General features: G+C 40.1%; 2 protein-coding genes across 4 annotated transcripts in view; one reads left to right on the forward strand and one right to left on the reverse strand.

Moving 5' to 3' along the window:
• Window positions 1–9,960, reverse strand: part of dbh (dopamine beta-hydroxylase (dopamine beta-monooxygenase)) — a 21,486-nt gene extending 11,526 nt beyond the window's left edge. Inside the window, exons 1-2 of one of the 2 annotated variants that reach the window (XM_083568772.1) lie at window positions 9,294–9,960; window positions 645–865 (exon numbers count right to left, since the gene is read on the reverse strand). In XM_083568772.1, coding sequence (XP_083424898.1) covers window positions 645–865; window positions 9,294–9,342 — 270 coding nt within the window. In that variant the 5' untranslated portion in view covers window positions 9,343–9,960. Of the gene's footprint in view, window positions 1–644; window positions 1,186–9,293 lie in introns of those variants that run through there. The other variant, XM_083568771.1, reaches the window with a different exon arrangement.
• The window catches only part of LOC310741226 (protein FAM163B-like), a 15,127-nt gene continuing 2,079 nt past the window's right edge, over window positions 9,453–22,500 (forward strand). For both annotated transcript variants that reach the window (XR_014537882.1, XM_083568864.1), the window contains exons 1-2: window positions 9,453–9,591; window positions 19,608–19,723. Coding sequence is in view for 1 of the 2 variants with exons in the window: in XM_083568864.1 (XP_083424990.1) it covers window positions 19,631–19,723 (93 nt within the window). In the remaining variant the exon portion in view is untranslated. The remainder of the gene's footprint in view (window positions 9,592–19,607; window positions 19,724–22,500) is intronic.

A 22,500-nucleotide genomic window follows, 5' to 3' on the forward strand; every position in this document is an offset into this window, starting at 1 on the left:
GTTTGTACATTTTCCATCTGTTTTAATTAATTTTTTAAAGCTGTTTTTTTAATGGAAATATTATAAAGATAAAATAATAATAATAATAATAATAATAATAATAATAATAATAATAATAATAATAATAATAGTAATAGTGTATGTGGCCTGTAATAGTAAATGAAATGTAGTGAATGTATGAATGTAGGAGAAATAATAATAAATTACAGGATTAATGTGTTTGTTTTGAATCATGAGATTGTTTAATTTATTTAGGTTTTATTTACAATAATATAATATAATATAATACATTGTAATATTATTTGACAACATTTAGCTTTTAATCATAAACCTTTAATTTTAAACTATTTATTTATGTATTTTAAATGTATAAGATGTAAATCCACTCTGTTCCTTTGTGCTGATTTTTTCCTCATAATTTCACTCAGCACTTTTCTAACACTAGATGAAAAAAGTTCTTTAAATGGTTTTAGGAACCTTTCATGCAGGGATCTACACAAAAACCTGTTCCTAATGAACCTCTGCATAAACCTGTAACTAATTATTATTTAGCTCTGCACACGCTCACACACACACACACACACACACACACACACACACACACACACACACACACACACACACACACACACATTTGCTCTCACCCCGAAGTAGGACTTGTGCCCATCGTTCCACAAAAGCACCAGGTCGGCGTTAGTGGGTTCCCCGCGGTCCGACATGCCCAGGAGAAGACCGTAGGGCAACTCCTTGACCCGGAGCTCCATGTACACCTCCTGTTTGGAGTAACTGATGTTCCAACAAAGCTCCAGCTGCCCAGCAGGATCCAGCGGAACATGATAGGATAAGGAAGGTCTCGAGGAACCATCTGGAGACGGAGACAAAGTTGGAAATGATGAAAATGGGACTGAGGCATGGTACGGGGCAACCAGGAGAACCACCAATGCAGCAAGCAGGATCACGTAGATCAGCGTGACATCCTGCAGACGCAGGTCCTTGTTTAAGAGACGCATCACTCCGTCTTGAAAGTTTTACAAGATTCAGGAATTTCTAAAAGATGATTTCAAACACTTTCCTCAGGGTTTCTAAAAAGAAATGTGTTCTTCAAATGTAGCCAACATTAATACTGAAGGTCTTCTATGCGTCTTCTGAGTGATTGTCCTTCTGTCCACTTGTGGATCAGCTCTGGATCTGCTCTCTCTCCTCCCCAGGCTTGGGCTTTTTAAGAGCACGACCCAGTGACAGGCTCTACTTTATTCCCGCTAATTATGTTAGTTCTGGTTAACCAAAATCCAATTGCTTATTTCGCCTCAAGCCAAACTTGTCTCTTTCCTCTCTTTTGTTTTTTTTTCTTTCTAAAACCAAACATCTGCTTCCACCAGAGACGCACAAGTCTCGAGATTTTTGGTTCAATTCTAAATCACAGATACTGGAACTGGACTTATGTTAAATGAGCTGATTGTCATAAAATCCTTCTCATAAACCCACCACCATCAGAATCCTTGTGGTGACCTTAAATCAGAGGAACCTGTTCTGATGTTTAAACTGCACAATAAAATACTATGAGACCTTTTAAACACGATGCTCCTGAAAGCTGAAGGACGCTCATCACTGGATGAAGATGTATGTGATGAGTAAGCGCTGTATTTTTTACGTCTGTATTTTGATTGGCCATCATCGTTCCAGAGATTTTTACGTTCTTGGCAGGTTAATGGCTCTTGGTAGAGGATTCATCAGAACATCAGAAGATGCTTCAGGAGACCCTGCTACTCGCCTTGTAAGAAAGTAAAAGAGTATGAGAACAGAAGCGTGTTGAAGAGAAGGAAACAGAGTGAGTGTGGTTGTGCCCGAAGGCACCGTGAAACACAAGTCCAGCTGCTGATGGTTTCATTTCAATCAGGGAAACATGGACACCTTGTTTATGAGCGAGGAGAAGAAGGAGGAGGGGACCAAAAGGTTATCTAGGTCCCTAGGGCTATAGAGTGTGCTGCAGAAATAGAGAGAGACAAAGAAAGAGAAAAAGGGATGGATAGATGTATGGATGGATGGATGGATGGAGGAGGGGAGAGATGGAGAGAAACACTGGAGCAGAGCCTGCTAATAAAATAAAGGCCTGAGGCAGAAGTTAGACGTGACGAGTTCTCAGGTTTAGGACAATTCTCAAACAGGAACCTTTTATGTGTGTGTGTGTGTGTGTGTGTGTGTGTGTGTGTGTGTGTGTGTGTGTGTGTGTGTGTGTGTGTGTGTGTGTGTTGATATGGTGAGAAGAATTAAGGTTTATGTGACGTTTAAAGAAGGAGTCTCCAGTTTCGATGCTGTGTAACAGGCCGAGGTAAAGCTTCACATTTACAGCCTTCAGCAGATGAATTCATTCAGAGCAACAGTTTAAGTGTTTATTAACTTATTAACTGAGGGACAGAGGGACAGAGGAAAAAACCCAGACGAGGACGTAGATGTTTATAGCTGCTTTAACAAAGGACTACTATATCACAATCTCCACCTTTGCACTTATTTGGGATAAATGATCACTTTACACATCCTGCACAAATTATAACGCTTTTATCTGAATATATTACCATATGACTTTATTTTTATGTTTCACATTATTATAACACCAGCACACTATGAAAAATATCATGTGTCGATTTTTGATACATTTTATGTTGTTGCTGTTGACAAATGGTATAAAACGTGACATTTTATAGCTTTTAATGCTTTATATTAATTTTTTTTTGTTACAAAAAACAAAATTAATTAAATTTAAATTAAATCCCAGCCACACCAAGCTGCCAGTCCTGAGCCCATGAGAAAGGCTCTTAACCAGAGAGCAGCTCAGTTGTATGAAAAAGATGAATGTAAGTGTCTCTGGATAAGTGCATCTGCTAAACTGTAAATGTTTCTAGTCACTAAAAGTCATTTAAAACCCAAAGACTACATTTAACCCAAACATCTGGAACTGTGCTTCTCCTATTCGCTACCAATCCGGTACCAAAAGTTCCAGTGAGCTGGTTTTGGTACCTTCTGAAGTTTGGTATGATGCTACATAATATACTAAGTGTGTTTGAGGAGCATGTCCTTAAACAAACCCAGGCTGTCCTCAGAGTTTGGAGATGAACAGAGATGAAGTGAGCAGTGGAGAGGAAACGCCAACAGGAAGTCATGATGAAGAGCACAGAGCAGTTCCTCTGTTTACAGGTTTTACACTCGACGCCTTCACACACTTTATAGCCAGAAAGAAAAAGACAATGAGCAGAGTCACACTGCCCTGAGGCTCACACTGACATTATCCAGCCTAGGAGACACACACACACACACACACACACACACACACACACACACACACACACACACACACAGTCTATTTATGCATCCATGTAAAATCTAGCACTTTTTCCACACACAATACACTTATTAACCGTGAGAATGAGTCACCGGGACGGGGAGTGATCACATCCCACTGCACGGCTCATTCATTATCTCCTCTGAATTATGGCATCACTTGATTTTTTTTTTAAAGTGAACCCATATTATTGTGACCAACGTTAGTCATCATACTGGTCAGTCACGCTAGTCATCATGCTAGTCATCATGCTAGTCATCACGCTAGTCATCACGCTAGTCATCATGCTAGTTATGAGAAAATGAAGGCGTTCAATAAGTCTTACACAAAAAGCAGGATGATGGAGAGATGAATGAAAGAACAAGAATGAGAGAAATGGTCTCCTTTCCGCTTGTCCTTCACAATATATGAATAATCCCCTGTTCTCTCTTTGCTATCTTCTCTTGTCTTTTCTTAATCTCTCTGTCCTTTTTCTCTCTTCTACTCCATCTGTCCTTCCTTCCGTTTCCTCTACCCTTCTTCTACTCTCCACACTTCTCTTTCCTTACTTTAGTCCTCTTTCATCACTTCTCTCTATTTCACTCTTTCCTTCTTCTTCTAACTTCTACTTCCTCTCCTCTCTCCCCTCTTCTCTCCCTCTCTCCTTCCCTTTTTCTCTTTCATCTCTCTTCTCTTCTCACTTATCTCTCATCCTGTCTCCTCTGTCATATCTTCGCTCTCTTTTCCACCTTCTAATCTCCTTATCCATCACCTCCTTCTCCTCTCTTCTCTCTGTTACTACTTCCTCTCATTTATCTTTTGTCTTTACTTCCTCTTCCTCCATTTTTCTCCTTTCTTCCTTCCCTATCTTTATCTCTCCTCTCACTTTCTTTCTAACTTTCATCTAGACGTTTTCCTCTCTCTTCTACTCTCACCTCCTTCCTCTCTCTTCTGTTCTCCTTCCTCCTTTATTCTCTCTTTCTCTACTGTTCTATTTCCTCCTTTATTCTCTCTTTCTCTACTGTTCTATTTCCTCCTTTATTCTCTCTTTCTCTACTGTTCTATTTCCTCCTTTATTCTCTTTTTCTCTACTGTTCTATTTCCTCCTTTATTCTCTCTTTCTCTACTGTCTCCTTCTTCATATCTCCTGTAATTGATGCAGCCTCTTAAGTTTTTTTAATATTTTTTAAATAAACCTGTGTGTTTGCCCTCTGCGCTAGTCATCATGGTGGGTATGAGAAAAAGAGCAGGTGTTGGGTTGAGAGTAAAGTCTTACGCACATGGCAGGTTGATGGAGGGATGAACGGAAGGACTGGAGAGAGAGAAATAGCCTCACTTCCATCTATCTTCCTCCAACCATGAATAATTCAGAGCTGTGTCACTACCACATGGGCCAATCTCAGCTCCGTACTATTTGTGGGGTTAATAATTGATGCGATAGAAAAACAGCTTTTCACTTTTATTTCCACTTCCCTTTTTACCCTCTGGATGAGTCAGAGAGTGGAGAGCAGAGAAAAAAGAGAGAAAAGATGGAAGAAAGGAAGGAATTGTCGTAGGAGAGAGAAACAGATGGAAAGATCAAGATTTATGAGGAAACAGAAAAAGACGAGCAGATGTGAAATTAGAAACGCAAGAAATGCGGAGAAAGAGGGAGATTTAAAAAAAGACTGAAAGAGGATGAGAAGGAAGGAAGGAATAAAGAGATGGCATAAAAAAGAATGTAGGGGGATGAGTAAATAAAGTTAAAAGTGGGAAGCAAAAACATGGACGTAAAGACAAACTAATAGGAAAGAGATGATAAGTTTGAAAAAAGAAAGAATTAAGGGGCAGGAAAATCGAAAAAGATGGAAAGATGAAAAGAAATGAAGGGATGAAATAACAGAAATTTGATAAGGATGAGAAGATGATCAGTGAATAGTAGGGGGTTGGAACAGAACAGAGAAAAATACAAGAAAAAGTAAAAGAGGCAAGATAGAATGACATGAAAGTATTGAGGAATGAATAAATGGATAGATGAATGGATGGATGGATGGATGGATAATGAAAAGAAGGAAAATTAAAAAGAGAGACAGAAAACAGAGCGATGACAAGAAGCAAAAAGTAAATCGATAAAAATAAATAAAAACATCTCCTGTTTCTCCTTTTTCCATTCTTCTCCTTTCTTCCTTTCTACTCCTTCTTTTCTAATTTTTTTTTTCTCTCTCCTCTCTCCTACCCCTCCTCTTTTTTCTATTCTCTTTTCTCTCTCTCGTCTCTCCTCCTTTATCTCTCTCTTTTCCTCACAGTGTGACTCATCAGCCACTTTTATATTAATTATGATTTTATCTGATAATTTAATTGTAATGTTCTGAAAGCGGCGCTGAAGCATCTGATACGTCTGAAAAACATCTGCATTTACAGCAGCTGCACAGTACAGACACTGGAGACTCCTTACATAAATGTTACATTGTTACAAAATCTCTATCTGATTAAAAAAACTCTCACGGTATGAACCATTACACGCAGTTTTACACGTCCCCCGTGAATGAGCGGTTGCTATGGAAACACATCAATATAAAACTGCGCTACTGTCAGAGCCGCTGTGCTGGAGAATTAATCAACACCTTCTGACCAATCACAATCCAGAGCTCAGCAGTGGGGGAAATGTCAGCAGTGACAAGTAACAGAAATGTGAAAAGAGAAGGATAGAATGAGGATATAAGAAAAAAAGGATAGCAAGAAGAGATGGCAAGAAATGGATAAATAATGCATTTAGTGTGTTACTGTTTTAGTTCCAGATCAAGCATTTGTATGTTTTTAAGGGTAATATGGGTGGAGCTTGATGGACAGAACATCAGTGATTGGTGGAATATAACTCTGTCCCCTTTTATATAACAGTCACATGACCTCCCCTTAGCATCTCAAGCTGACTTCATTAAGTGTTGCACACGAGTTCCTGTCCGAGTTCAGGGAGATTTAAAAGTACATTACTTTACTACTGCTACTACTACTCATAATAAGAGGAAGAATAGGAAGAAGAGGAGGAGGAAGAGGAAGAAGAATAAAAAGAAGAAGAAGAAGAAGAAGAAAAGGGAAGAACAAAAAGATAATGAAGAAGAGGAGGAAGAAAAATATGATCAAGAAGAAGAGGAAAAAAATAAGAAGAAAAACAAGAAGAAGCAGAAGAAGAAAAATAAGCAAAAGAAGAAGAAGAAGAAGAAGAAGAAGAGGAGGAGGAGGAGGAAGTGCTGGATCATGTGTTATTTTATCATCTGCTCAAGTCGTCCTCCCAAATTAAACCAAATTTCTAAATGAAGTGAAATTGATGATGAATAAAGGAACACAGATGCAGGATTTAAAAAAAAGCAAGAATCACCAAAAAAAAAAGGTCACATGACCACAAACAGATTAAAGTGGAGTGAATCCAGGAGGCATGCGGTTCCTCCATGTGTCCTAGACACCGGTCATTATCACGCTGAGTGTTGTGGGGACGTACAGATGGATGCTGTGTTGGGCGTGCTTGTGTTGGCCTCCATCCATCTCCAGATGGACAGACTCTGAGTTTGTGCTCCAGTTATATGCTTCATTTTATCGACATCAGATTCGGAAGGAAAACACAATGGTTGTTAATGCTGTTTAACCGTCCGGTGATCAAGTGTGCAAATACGGGTGAGGAGAAATGAGAGAACAGAGAGAAAGAGAGAGAGAATTATTTATGCCTTCTATGTTGCCCGTAAACACCCACTGGTTCCATCAAACAGTCAGACAGGAAACAGCCATGGATGAGAAATGGGAATGTGACTCACAGAGCATTTTACTGCTCCTCAGCAGCCTGGAGACTAGAACCTGCACAGAAACACACCAAAAACACATGTTTTCTTTCTTATTGAAATCTGGATCCTGATTGGGTCAGAAGGTGTTGATTAATTCTCCAGAACAGCAGCTCTGACAGCAAAACAGGTTTATTTCCATGTTCACGTTACGTTCTCTTGTTCGTTATCGTTTCTATAGCAACTGCTCACTCGTTGATCGGGACGTGTAACAGCACACCGACCAAAAAGAACGAGAGAAAAAGGAGAGAAACTGCTGAGGAAAGATGTTTACAGCTGCTATAGCATAAGAGAAAAAAAGAAACAAACATTAAACAGATGGCAAACTGAATTGTGTTATTCTTTAATTAATAAATAAATGTCAGTAAATTGCTGTGGTGTTAAGGGGAATAAAGCTCGTCAGTCACGTCGTTAGGACTGTAATGAACTCCGGGGATGTCACAGAAACGTATTTCAGCACACAGAATGTCTCCATCGACTCCTGAGCTTCATCAGCTGTGGTTTCTAATTGGTTGTTGAAAATGATTTGTGGACCATTTGTCAGCTCTGTGGTGACACAAAGGAGATTAAAAGCCTAACAACAACAACACACACACACACACACACACACACAAACACACTTGCACACAAAACTATCTTTGGGTCACCTCTGTCCTGAAAATAAACCACCTCTGTTCAGTGATGTGTCTATAAAGAGATCTTTTCAGTTCCAGGGTTAGAGGGGTGCCAACATTTTTGTAGAACACCACACTAAGAGTTTGAACAACTAGAAAGTATACGAAGAAAATATGAAGTCCTTTCTGCAGCTGCGACTGATTCTGCTGTAAATATATAACCAGTTACATCACAGCTCTGTGTCTTCCAGGTGAGTTTGGAGGAGTTGCCATGACAACCACATTGCGAAGCATCACCGGTACCCAGGACATTGTAAAGGCTCTGTGTGTGTGTGTGTGTGTGTGTGTGTGTGTGTGTGTGTGTGTGTGTGTGTGTGTGCGCTCTCTGGCTTGTTTCGATATATGATAATGGCGAGTGTGTGCGTGATCAGACGTGCGACCAAGCAGCACAGTACGGTTTCTGGTTGCCAAATCATATAATTTTATATCTGAGATTTTGCCTAAACATTTTTGTTGTAATTATATTTATTTAATTTTCTTCACACTTTTGATTTATTTCTGATTTTGATTTTTTTTTTTATTAATCAATTTTCTGTACCACAGATTTGTCCAGTTTGTGCTAAAATCTAAACTCTATCAACATCTGAACAATGAATTTTTCAATTATTTGCATTAAAGCAATTTGTCATGTTGTGAGATTAACGTTTTGTTCGTTTTTTCCTATAAATTAATTATGGGGAAAAAACGAATGATGGAGTGAAAAACTCATCTAAACTCGTTTCTGTTTATTATTTAATACATACCTTCTCCAACGCAGCTGATGATGTGTTACAGCGTGATCACCTGACTTTCACTGATGGTCTACAGTCTGAGCTAGAAAGAAATCAGCCCCAGGTGAAGGAAAAAACGAGTGGTGAGAGAACGGTGTATAAGAAAAGGAACTATGGAGATTATTTGAGATTATGGAACCAGGAGCTACTGAGCAACTCATAAAATAGCTCAACATCTGAGATTATCACAGATCCAACACCAGATCCTCCATGCCAGAGCCTTTAAAAACTCAAAGAGGTCCAGTGTCCAAACTCCACATGAAGTGGGATCCAAATGGCACTGGTACGTCTCTAAATTGTAACTTAATATGGATAAAAAGTAAAGAAATGTACAGAGTGCAGATTTCAGAAGGTTTGAAAGAAATAAAACACATTGTAATGTGCTGTTATCACAAAATCTCAGGTTAGTAACAGTAAGTTTTATTAGTCATGAGTTTATTGCTTATCGAGTGTACATTTTTTATTTTATTTTTTTGGGTTGGAGTTTAGAGTGGATTGTGGGAGGAGTTTAAACCGTGCGTTTAGATCTGGCAACCCAGCTCTGCCGTGTGTTTTTTCTCCTCTGTACTGTGACTCAAGGCTTTGGTTTGTATTGAGTCCGGACGCAGAGGCTCGTAAGAAGCTCATACGCAGCTCGTAAAGTGCTCTATGGCTTAACAACGTGTTATTCATTTCCTAAGATCGCTCATAAGCGCATGCAGGCAGGCAGGCAGGCGGAACTCACTCCTGAGAGCCGGTGGATGTTCTACACCCGAACTGCTTGATTTCTTCATCTGTTAAAACACGAGCCTCTCCGTCCTCCATGTGCCTCCTTCTCGCCTGATGTTCGAGTCTTCTCCTGCGGTTCTTTAAGAGAATTTCCCCGACACTTCTCCCGGGTGAAGAAACGGCACGGCCCCGGCTTTCATGGCGCCCATCTCTCCATCCATGATTTTCTGATCTCTGATTTCGATCCGGATGAGCTTCTCCACAGCCGCTGCTTCTTCATGCAGGTGATCTGATTCATTCCACTGCTGCTGAAGGTGAGTTTTATAGCCGCTTATTGAAGTCGTGTTTTTATTTTATATTATAAAAAAACTTGGCGGTTTACGTTTTGGGCACAGAGTCGGATTTTTACGCGTAGTTTTTCCTTTAAGAATGAATCCACACAGCTTCTGTAGTGTCTCATGAACACCACAATTTGCTGCATCTAATTATAAGCGAACACTACGCTTTAATTCATCAGTAAAAATAAAAAGTTAATTATTTTACTGATTCCATTCAGCGTCTGGAAGCTCAGTGTCACTGCGCCAAGCTGCTGAAATATCAGCCTTGGCTTTTTTTTTTTTTAACAGGAAATAGATCTGGAGCTGCAGTCTCACTCTGACCACGCCGTTTCTCGCTCTAGATCTGCTCTGGATCTGTTTGTTAAGTTGAGCTCTAGATTTGCTCTGTCCATGGTCCTGAAGTTCAGTCACGGGTGTTTGAGATCCACTTACTTCCGGTTTGTTCTTAGAATTGCAAAGGCACGCAAAGGAAAACACAAGGGCATTGGTCATCTCCTAAAAACAACTACAGATTTTACATAAAGCTACTTATACATATATCACCATTTCTTAGACTGTAATTTTTCATAAATAGATTCCTAAATAACTATAAACATTTCTGAGCTGGGAAATGTACACTGTTATTATTTTCTATTATTTACTCAAACATTAAAACTGGTGGTGGTGGTGGTGGTTTTCTTCTCAAAAACTCCAAAGAAATGTGCACGATTCTGTACAAGGCCGTTGAAATTTAAGACTCAAGACTCATATACACAACAAACCTCCTTTTACATAACAAATGCTGATGTTTTGAGGATAAAACATTTACAAGTTGTGCAGATGAAAAGGTTATGTGGAGAGAGTGATGTAGATACGCTTGTAAAACCTGCTCGTTGGCTAAAATTAATATGAAATGAATAGATTTTATTTACAGAAGCGCCGATTCTGATATCAGAACCAAAACTTTCTAAAGTCTCCATGTTAACGCTGAAAATAATCTGCGTGTGAAACATGATAGCAGAAACGCCGCAGTCTTCATGACACCTTCATCTCCTATGAGCCTCAGCGAGGTTAGACCTTCTCAGGTCGAAGCTGAAAAGGGGGAAGGGCTTCCCTTAAATAATCAGGTTAATGAATTCTGCTTCTCCTCCCCCTCACTTTCTCCACTCCTCCTCCTCTCCTCCCCCTCTTCCTCAGCCTCCCTCTCCTACATAAAACTAATTGTATTTAGTCTGCATACTGAAGAACAATTCTACAGTCCAAAACATTGCAGCAAAACTGAAGCAAAATGTAAAATAAATGTGTTTATTTAAAGGCCATTCCTCCATCTTGCTCTCTCCCAGGCCCCGCCTCCTTTTTCTGTTAAATCTGATTTGAGATTCTGAATCAAGTTTTGATCTGATGTCCTTCAAATCTGTCTCAGTATCAGATAACCCGATATATAGTGAGATGTGTAAACAGTTCAGGGTCCACACCTTCCTGAAGAGACAGAGACACAAAGACCATGCCTCCTTCCTCTTGTTGCAATGACATATTAAATTTAAATGACAGGCACAAAGCCACGCCTCCTTCACTGGAACAGGTACAGAGATCACACCTCCCTCACTGATCCACCTCCCTCACTGGATCAAACACAGAGACCACGCTTCCCTCACTGGGTCAAACACAGACCACACCTTCTTCACTGGGTCAAACACAGACCACACCTTCTTCACTGGGTCAAACACAGTGACCACACCTCCCTCACTGGGTCAAACACAGACCACACCTTCTTCACTGGGTCAAACACAGTGACCACACCTCCCTCACTGGGTCAAACACAGACCACACCTTCTTCACTGGGTCAAACACAGACCACAACTTCTTCACTGGGTCAAACACAGACCACACCTTCTTCACTGGGTCAAACACAGTGATCACACCTCCCTCACTGGATCAAACACAGAGACCACGTCTCCCTCACTGGATCAAACACAGAGACCACGCCTCCTTTAATGGAACAAGCACATGGCTCTTGTAATGGCCACACCTCTTTGCTCTACTGTGACTAAAGCATTGGCTACACCACTTTCCTATCTTGTGGCCAGGAGGAACAGAGGCCACGTCTCCTTTATTAAATCTGAAGCTGGAACACTTTCACATTCATACTAAAGCCACGCCCCTTTCCTTAAATGACCTTGAGGCCACGCCTTAATCCTCTACTAGGACTAACATCCACAGAGACCAAACCCTTATAAATACAACAGACCACGTCTCCTTTCTTTGGTGGCTCAGAGGCCACGCCTCCTCCACCACAACAAAGGTAACTTAAAAAACGCCAGTTTAAGTAATAACACTTCCTTTTTGTGCCACGCCCCATTCTTTTCATTGCGAGAATGCAAATAGCTAAGCGCTCGACCTCCTCAGTGTCTGTACTTGTCTTCTTCCACCCACAGCATGTTTCTGAATCTTACACACACACACACACACACACACACATAGCATTCCCACCACCCGCTGTTAGTGAGGCAACTGCCCTGCCTCCTCATCCAAGGGCACCTCACCCTCAGTATCCCCCGGCATGCCTGGACCAGAGAAACAACATGTCTGCTCATCTTTCCCACGAGGCTGCACTGCACGAGTCTTCATTATCTAGCAGCTTTCATCTCCTGTATCTCACTGAGACCATTAAAGCAACAGGGACTTTTTTTGGCCTGTGTTCCGTTTTTCTTGCACTAAACTGAGGAATGGATTGAGCAGCAGCGTTGGAGCTCCCTTAGCAATCAGCAGCACCGCAGCGTCGCATGCAGCTGGCGTGAGGAGGAACTTTTACTCAGCAGGACACATCACTTCATCAAACAGCTTTACAGCCTCAGATGTTCACAGAGAAGCGACCACACACACACAGGACATCCAGTTTTACTACAACAAATGCGTCTTCTTGCTTTCTCTGATCTGGTACCGGTACTCTATCAAGTTCCCTTTTCTACTCAACATTAATGTGTGGGCGGAGCTAGAAATGGTGCCGATCACAGATTGGTCTGTTTTGTAATGTAATTATTAATATAACGTATTTAAGACTCCTTCCATTAGCGTAACATAAACATCTATTCTACCTCTAGTGTGTGGTACACATGCATAGAGAATTAATCAACACCTTCCGACCAATCAGGAATCAGGATTCAATCGTTCTGTGTTTGGAATATAAAAACGTTTGGATGGTGTGATGCGAGAGGCGAGTGGCGTTCGCAGCCTGGCGCCGCAGGAGGCCGCGAACAGATTTGAGATTTGAGAGATTGTTGAGATTGTGATCGCACCACAAAGAAGGCGATGATGATTCAGTCTTGACAAAGTCCACGTGTGAAGTGAAGCTCGATCTCCATGCTGTGACACGCGAGTACTGATCTCCTCCCGCTTCCACAAACACGAGGCCCAGAGCTCCTGCGTCAGCACTCTGACTCGGACACGTTCGATCCGGACGACCGTGAGACGGGTTTGTGTTTCGTCCACGCCGAAGGCGGACCGCTTCGTTTCTGTACGAGTGTGAGGATGGACAAAGGCAACGAGATCCTTTTCACACGGTCAGAGTTTTAGAGGAGATGACGGAGGGATGAGGTTTTCATGTCCTACTGATTTTTTTGGAGCAGCAACATTTTTAGGAAAGCACGTTTAGGGAACAGTTTCCGTGCCATGATGAGTGTGAGGTTTCAGAAATGTATTTAAATTCCATCTCAAGCACATCATCAGACATAAATATAAATATATATAATAATACTGATTGGCAGATGATTAATCAAGCTTGGTCTCACATAAAACTCACTCTACTACACACACACACATTTTGACATTTTCTCTTTTTGTGTGTGTGTGTGTGTGTGTGTGTGTGTGTGTGTGTGTGTGTGTGTGTGTGTGTGTGTGTGTGTGTGTGTGTGTGGTTAGATGTAAGAGCTCAGTGCAGATAAAAGCTGCTGTAAAGGTAACATGAAAACAAGTTTGGACTGAAATCTCAGGTTTCACGTTTTGTGTGTGTGAGAAGACCAACACGTCGCTACGTCCTTATAGAGATTTTTGGAGATGAATGTGCTGCGACATTTTATATGGATAAAACACACTCATCCTGACACGTTATCGTTTCTATAGTAACAACTCATATTGAAAGGGACGTGTACAGCAGACGCTCAGTTGACGATGTACAGCTTTTATAAATGTTTGAATAATAATATTTTATGAAACACTATCAGAAGGAGTCTCAGTGGTGACACTTTAATAACAGAGGTAAAACTGTAACTTGCAGCTTTCCATCATTTTCATTTCTCTTTATGAATATTTGACTTTTACTGTGGTTTCTGTATTAAAATGTCACATGGCACCACCCACTTTTAACTCCTTAATAAAACTCAGATCTTTCTAGAGAATTGCAGCCTGGAATCTTGAAATCATCAGAAATAAATATACCTCTGGACGCAGAGAGACGCCCGGAGATGATCCGTCTGTACGCATGCAGCGGTGAGAATCACTCCTACTGGACACCTTCGTCCTGTTGTCATGGTGACGTGATGTCATTTAGCATTGGCGTGACCCCTGACCCCTCACCCCTGACCTGGCTGTGATGCAGGTGGCCATTTTAGACATGAAGAAAATCTCATCTCACATCTGCACTGAGAGACTCTGAGAATGACCTTTAATATTGTAACTAAAGGCAGGAGGGGTGTGTGTGTGTGTGTGTGTGTGTGTGTGTGTGTGTGTGTGTGTGTGTGTGTGTGTGTGTGTGTGTGTGTGTTCATGTCCATGTAGATTATATAGAACGACGGTGTTTAATTACATCATTTAAAAAGCAATTACACACACACACACACACACACGCACACGCTAAACATGTTTTTTGTAACTGTCCTGATTCTACAACCACACAGAACACATTAAACATGGCTTTATCTACAGTTTATACCCTGTCAGTGTCAATGCTATATGGTGTTTGGCTGGAAGATCAGGTGTGAATAGTGGATTGTGATTGGCTGGAAGTTCAGGTGTGAATAGTGGATTGTGATTGGCTGGAAGTTCAGGTGTGAATAGTGGATTGTGATTGGCTGGAAGTTCAGGTGTGAATAGTGGATTGTGATTGGCTGGAAATTCAGGTGTGAATAGTGGATTGTGATTGGCTGGAAGATCAGGATTGTACACATTTCCTAATGACCTCACTGAGCTCCATGGAGGATTTCTGCATCTGGTAGAACTTCTACAGTAAATACAGGGTTTCTGGTAAACGACTCGAGGTAGAAGATAAATTTGAGAAGAAAATTCTTAAATGAGGAACAGCAGCAGGAGTTACTCCAACAGCTTCATAATGTATTATTAACTATTTATTCAATAAATCTACTCGTGTGTGTGTGTGTGTGTGTGTGTGTGTGTGTGTGTGTGTGTGTGTGTGTTAATGCATGAGAAAAAGTCTGATGCTTTTTATTTAACTACTATATATAATGAATAACATTTTGTAAAATTTATATATATATATATATATATATATATATATATATATATATATATATATATATATATATATATATATTTACATATAATGTGTATATGTATGTATATATTAACATACTATATATATATTATTTTATAAAATTGTTATTCACTTCCAGGCACAAATATTCAGTATCCTGCTGGAGTTGTGTAGAGGATGATGATGATGATGATGATGATGATGATGATGATGATGATGACTCAGTGATGAAGAAGTGACTTTATGACTGTCTGGTTCTTATGTAAAGAGATTAAGGTTCTTCTGAGGTCATGCAGTGATGCACACTGCTATTCACTGCTATAAACAGAGTTCTAATAAACTCAATCAGACTTTAGATTCCACATTACATTTAAATTCATTTAAATATTTTAAATAATAAATAACAAAAAGAATTCTGAAATAATCATTTTAATAAAAAAAGAAAAGAAAAGGTTGGAATATTGTTAATTACTATGAATTTTTAACCCATTTTATTATATAAATATTTGATATATTTGTATTAATATATATATATTTTTTCTACATTAATTGTATGTTTATAGGTATTTTATTTATTTAAAAGTTTCTTTTGTTTAGATTTATTTTTGTAAATTAATTTGAGCTGTATTTGAATTTTGATCTTGGGGGCGTGGCTTATGCTGTGGTTCAGGTAAAACAGCCGGAACTCTGAGATCAGATATCAGAATATTTTTCAGCTCAGCTGTGATCATGAATGAACTCTGCTATAAAGCTTAATTCAATCCTCATACAATATCTGAGAGGCGGCTTTATACCACAGCGACACAAAACCATCTCAACCTGGTGGTGTGTGTGTGTGTGTGTGTGTGTGTGTGTGTGTGTTTCTGTTTGGCAGCTCCGACATGGAAAAACATATTTCTCTCATTCCCAATCATTATGGAAAAACCATGCATTAAGTGTTTAAGATGTATAAATGTATTGGCACCCTTTATGTTCACTCCTCACTCGCGTTAACACAAAACTCGTGCTTCTCGTGTTCAATAATATACTGTAGATACTGTTTCCGTGGCAACCTTGTTCACCGGGACTCGGACCTATGCAGAGACTCTGTAACTGAATTTCCAGACCCCAAACATTGATACAATGATGAACAAGAAAGAAAAAGAGAGAGAGAGAGAGAGAGAAACAAAGGTAAACGTACCTTTATTGTAACAATAAATGGATAAAAATTAATCAGGGTGTAATAATGTGTGGTATGAGAGCAATACAACACTTCAGGCTGGTCAGAAAGCTACAAATGAACAAAATGACACATGGTAACTGTCCGGATTAACGTGTGTGTGTGTGTGTGTGTGTGTGTGTGTGTGTGTGTGTGTGTGTGTGTGTGGTAAATAATTAATGCTATATGCCACAGTATATCAACACACTCCACGCAGAGATGTAATTAAGTTCTCCCTCAGGGAGGTGGGAGAGACGTCCTGCATCTGCCTGCTCTCTAATCAGTCTTCCAGTTCATCAAGTTGTGTGTGTGTGTGTGTGTGTGTGTGTGTGTGTGTGTGTGTGTGTGTGAGAGAGAGAGAGACTGGAAATGCAGAACTGACTCCTTTGTCAGAGATAAAATGCTTAATCGTGTCATGTATCATCAGGATTATGAAGATATTGTGCTAAAAGTCTTTTAAATGTTTGCAGAATTTCTCCTTTTAATTGATTTTTCAGATGTAATTGAATTAGCTGATTAGCCGGTGGCTAGTTAGCGAGCTAAAGCTCGTGTGTAGGCGTGTTCAGGTTTAGAATTAGCATACAGGTTTCAGTGTGAAATAAAAAACAAAGAATGCATGAGTGAGGATGTTGTGGCCAGAGTGTAAAAAATGCTTCCTGCCAGATTTGGTTAAGCCACACCCACAAATCTCCATAAAAGGCAAACGGTGCTGAAACACAAAATGAGAACTATAAGTTGCCATGACTTTGGTCCTGATCGAAAGGTTTGTTTTATTTCTAATCATTAGCAGATATTATCAGAAACGGCTTCCTATTAAAATCTGCTCCCGTCGTCTCTCAAACGCTTCGTTAACGTGCGTCAACACCTCAGTAACAACACAACATTGTTAAGGCTTACCGCAAAATACCACCACCACCATAGAGGCCATTGGAGTCTGCGTGTCTCCGCCCACAATCCCAGCAGGCTCTTCTCTTTCCCGTTCACGTCAATGTTCTCAGGATCTAATAAAAACCAACAGCACTGTTTCATTTCCAACTCAGGACTATTGATTACATTTGGGCTCCGAACGAATCGGATTAGAACGTTATAACTCGATTCCACTGGGCAGGTACGAGTTACCCGAGGACAGCTCACCTGATTGGCTGAGACGAATACGGCTCTCACACACACACACACACACACACACACACACACACACACACACACACACACACGCAGAGGTCTAAAGTTAGTAAAGAAAGCAGTTTGTGTTTTAATCAGACAAAAGCTGTAATATGGTCTTTGATAATTATAATATTTAAATTACTTGTATAATAGTAATTATAGTTTTTTTATATTCTGTACTGATTTTTCTCTCCTGATGTGTGATAAATACTTGGTTCAGGTTCAGGATGGAATCTGGTCCACAAGCATCCTGATTGTGGCTGTTATTTTAGGATGCCCAGACGTCCTCCGTGTCCCAGACACGTCCTCTTTCTGAGACCTAAAATATCCATCCAGAGAGAAATCACACTCACACCGCTCCACAGAAAAAGCTGTTATTTAGACTCACACTTTCCTCCGAGTGCACGCTGCAGAGACCAACCACAAGACGCACGTATTCTCACACGTTTGTATCACTCATTTTCCCCCTGTGGACTGTGATAAGCTGGAAGTTCAGGTGTAAATGCTGGATTGTGATTGGCTGGAAGTTCAGGTGTAAATGCTGGATTGTGATTGGCTGGAAGTTCAGGTGTAAATGCTGGACTGTGATTGGCTGGAAGTTCAGGTGTAAATGCTGGACTGTGATTGGCTGGAAGTTCAGGTGTAAATGCTGGACTGTGATTGGCTGGAAGTTCAGGTGTAAATGCTGGACTGTGATTGGCTGGAAGTTCAGGTGTGAGTTCAGAGTGTTGAACACGCAGGTAATTTGTGTTTGTCAGTTGAATCTAAACTAATGCGCTTATAAACACCTGTAACCATAGTAACATCCAGTTCCATCCAGAGTGAGAGGGTGATTATACACATTTCCTAATGACCTCACTGATCTCCATGGAGGATTCCTGCGTGTGGTGGAACTTCTATGGTGAATACGGGAATATTTGATATATTTGTATTAATATTTTTTTTATTTGTTTCTACATTTATTGTATGTTTATAGGTATTTTATTTATTTAAAAGTTTATTTTGTTTAGATTTATTTTTGTAAATTAATTTGAGCTGTATTTGAATTTTGATCTTGGGGGCGTGGCTTATGCTGTGTAGGCAGAGGTTGTATGTTAATGAGTCTCTGCTGTTGTAACGTGTGCACACTGAGCATGTTCTGACCTTTTGAACTTTTATCAAACCCTGAATCACTGAATGCACTTTGAAGGCAAAAGTATTGGGACACCCGACTTTTCAAACCATATGTACTTTAAAATAGAACTTATAAAAAATACATTAATAAAAATATTTTTTCATAGTATTAAAAAAAATACAGTAGAATTGCAATAAAAATAAAATACATTCATAAAATAAAATGGGACCTTGTTTTTTTGTTTTCAGAATAAAAAAATAAATGATGAAATATCTAAAAATAAATTATTAAAAAGTTATATTTTTACAATGAATAATTGAATTAATAATTTCACCAATAAGTCGTTTTCTCCTGTATCTGCTTTAATATTAAATCAAAAAATAAACGAAGGTATCAAAATTCTTATGTGTGTGTGTGTGTGTGTGTGTGTGTGTGTGTGTGTGTGTGTGTGTGTGTGTGTGTGTGTGTGTGTGTGTGTGTGTGTTTCTGTTTGGCAGCTCCGACATGGGAAAACATATTTCTCTCATTCCCAATCATTACGGAAAAACCATGCATTAAGTGTTTAAGATGTATAAATGTATTGGCACCCTTTATGTTCACTCCTCACTCGCGTTAACACAAAACTCGTGCTTCTCGTGTTCAATAATATACTGTAGATACTGTTTCCGTGGCAACCTTGTTCACCGGGACTCGGACCTATGCAGAGACTCTGTAACTGTTCATCAATGGCTCAAGGCACAAGATAAAAGTTCGCTCCCTCCTTCGTCCTCCCAAAGCTCAAATCTGCAGGATCTCACGGTTTTGCTCCTCTGTTTCACCCCGTGTCACTTCCTGCTCCTGCCTCAGGCTCTTACCGTGTTGTACAAAAGCTGTTATTTGTGTTTGATTGAAGTTCGGAGGTTTCCTGTGATGTTAATGAGGTCTGTTTTGCAATCACAAGGACGCTTTGCTGTGCTCGGACTTTCTTTTTAATCTCTCACCATCATTGTGTGTGTGTGTGTGTGTGTGTGTGTGTGTGTGTGTGTGTGTGTGTGTGTGTGTGTCTCTCCAAGGGTGTTGATGGAGAGTTTTTCGAATGACAGCCGGGACAGTGGTCATCACAGGCGGGATTCTAGCTACAATAATCTTACTGTGCATCATCGCAGTACTGTGCTACTGTAGACTACAGGTACGTCACTATTCTTCTCCTTCTTCCTCACTTCTCTCCTTTTCCCGTTCTCTCACTCTCTCTCTCACTCTCACACACACACACACACACACACACACTTTGCATTCGACAAGTCAGGTCATGTTTGCAGCTCACCAAGGACTCCTGTACTCCTGCAGCGATTGCGCTGCTAAAACACACCACGTTTTCACGTGTAAGAGCCGGAACACATCGAGTAATCGGAGACACTGTGAACGCGTAGCCTCGTTTATCGCTCTGTACACGTAGCCTCGTTTATCACACGTAGCCTCGTTTATCACACGTAGCCTCGTTTATCACACGTAGCCTCGTTTATCACACGTAGCCTCGTTTATCACACGTAGCCTCGTTTATCACACGTAGCCTCGTTTATCACACGTAGCCTCGTTTATCACACGTAGCCTCGTTTATGGCTCTGACTATGAATGAGTTTTTCAGGAATTGTTCCAGAAAAGGTTTTACACCAGAAAATCCTGAGCCATGCATGCTGCATTTCCAGATAAGAAAAATCACTTTATCATGAAATGCTCATGGAACTGATCAGATTTTAATCACATAACAATCGGCCATTTGCTGTGTATCAAGCTGTGTATAAGTGGTCTAGTGGGGTCCATGGGCTTCTGTATAGCGATGACAGTTTCAATGCTTTTCAGTGAATCAGCTCAACTACTCTTTTTTTTCTCCTGAATGGATTTCTGTACATTTCTGTACTCGCACTACTCTGGCAGCAGTTGTGAACGAGCCCCAGCATTCACCTAGCAGAGTGTGGTCAAACAATCAACTCGAACGTGAATGACATCACCAGCTCTTTTCATAGAAGAGAGATTTTGCATGGCCGAGGCTTCATAAGCCCTACAGTGTGTCCACACACACACACACACTTTGAGGTCTTTTTCTCCCATGACAGCTTCCATTATTCACTACAAATGAGGCCCTGACCTTATCCTATTTATTTTTTCTGTCCTTTGGATTTGCCCCGGTTGTTATTAAAGAGACTGTGATCCACCCCATTAGCACCCAGAGGCGCATTATTCCAAATTAAACAGCGGCATTTTAGCTTCAATAATTAAACTGATTAATCAACAATAGGAGCTCCTGGAGATCCACGAGGTTACGGAGTAACACATGAGCGTTGAGGAGTTGGACTGTACTAAATATTAACAGTCTGCTACACTGACTCAGGACTACTGCATCTGATCATCACTGCACTCTGTGGCACCCAGATGAGGATGGGTTTCCTCCACATAAATAAAAACATTTACATCCAAAATGAATAATTAAAAAAAAGACACTTAAGACATGGCCCATTTCTAGTTCTATTTTATTAGTCAACGTTACGAAGCTTTAAATTATAATGGAGAAACAGAGCTGGTGTACAAACAGCACGTAGTGTCAGTGATTTTCCTCTAGAGGCCGCTCTCGTACTGTATAATGACAGCGGACCTTCTCAGCCGCTCCAACACAACCGGAAAAACTATCAGTTTGGATTTTTTCAAAAAGCTGATAGTTCTCTTGGTGCCGATTAATCTCTTGTGTGTGTGTGTGTGTGTGTGTATATATATATTAAAAATGTTTTAATGACATTAAAGAAATGACATATTTTCTATTTACTGATGGAGGTGAGGTGAGGAGGCCTGGGGTGTAGTCAGTGTTCACATTCATTGATGTTCCATAGGGTTGAGGTTCTTCATGCAGATCTTCATGGAGCTGGCTTTGTGCACAGGAGCATTGCCATGCTGGAACAGGTTTGGGTCTCCTAGTTCAAGTGAAGCGGAGAATTTTGTGCTCTTGCACTTGAAGACGTCCGAGTCAATTGTGTGCCTTGAACTTTGTGGGAACAGTTTAAGGAAGAACCACATGTGTGGAAAAGCTTGGTGTCCCAATACTTTTGAAGAAATTATAAGAAGTTAATATGAAAATTATTGTTTATTTAGCTGATACATGATGATGATGATGTGTCTTTTGTCACGTTGCCCAAACAGACTTGAGGAGATAACGATAATAACGACTCTGATTTCTAATTTATCATCTCACATGCATCTTTTAGCATTCATAAAAAGCTCAGAAATTCGTGATCTAATCTCACTCGAGCTTGTTGCCTCCGCAACAACTCAGATAACAGCTTTGGAGAATTATCAGGATCAAGTCAAATCGTCAGCAGTCCAATCCGGCTGTCTCAGTAATCCCCGTATAAAGAACAGCGCCTGGGTGCTGAATTTGTGTTTCCGCATGGAGACAGGGTGATGAACTCTCAACTAACGAGTGGAGTTTCTGTCACCACCTCAAAGCTGATGGTTTTCCTCTAAGTGTTCCTCTGCATGTTGTCTCCTATACCACAGCAACTTACCCACCACTACAAATTGTAAAATATTAACTGGCACCGAACCATCAGCAAAAATCCATATCCGACTTCATTACGAGAGCGGCCTCTAGAGGCGAATCACTGACGTGCTGTTTGTTTTTACGCGCAAAACTGCGCGCTGCACGGAGAGCACTATATTATATTTATTATTAATTATATAATTATATTCATTAATGAATATATTCACATTTCATTTAGCACATTTTTATGATTTGTTTTTTATTTTTGTAGTAAAGTTCAGTACTATTTTACAGTGTTAGTAAAATGAGTGTTAGTTTTTTTTTTTTATTGATACTGGATATAAAAAAAACATATAAGTTGATTAATCGGTTATCGGCAAGTACGATCCAACCTAGATATCGGTATCGATAAAATCGGTCAACCTCTACTTTTTATC

This window comes from Silurus aristotelis (assembly GCF_946808225.1).
Source record: "Silurus aristotelis genome assembly, chromosome: 18".
In the NCBI taxonomy this organism is placed as follows: Eukaryota; Metazoa; Chordata; class Actinopteri; order Siluriformes; family Siluridae; genus Silurus; species Silurus aristotelis.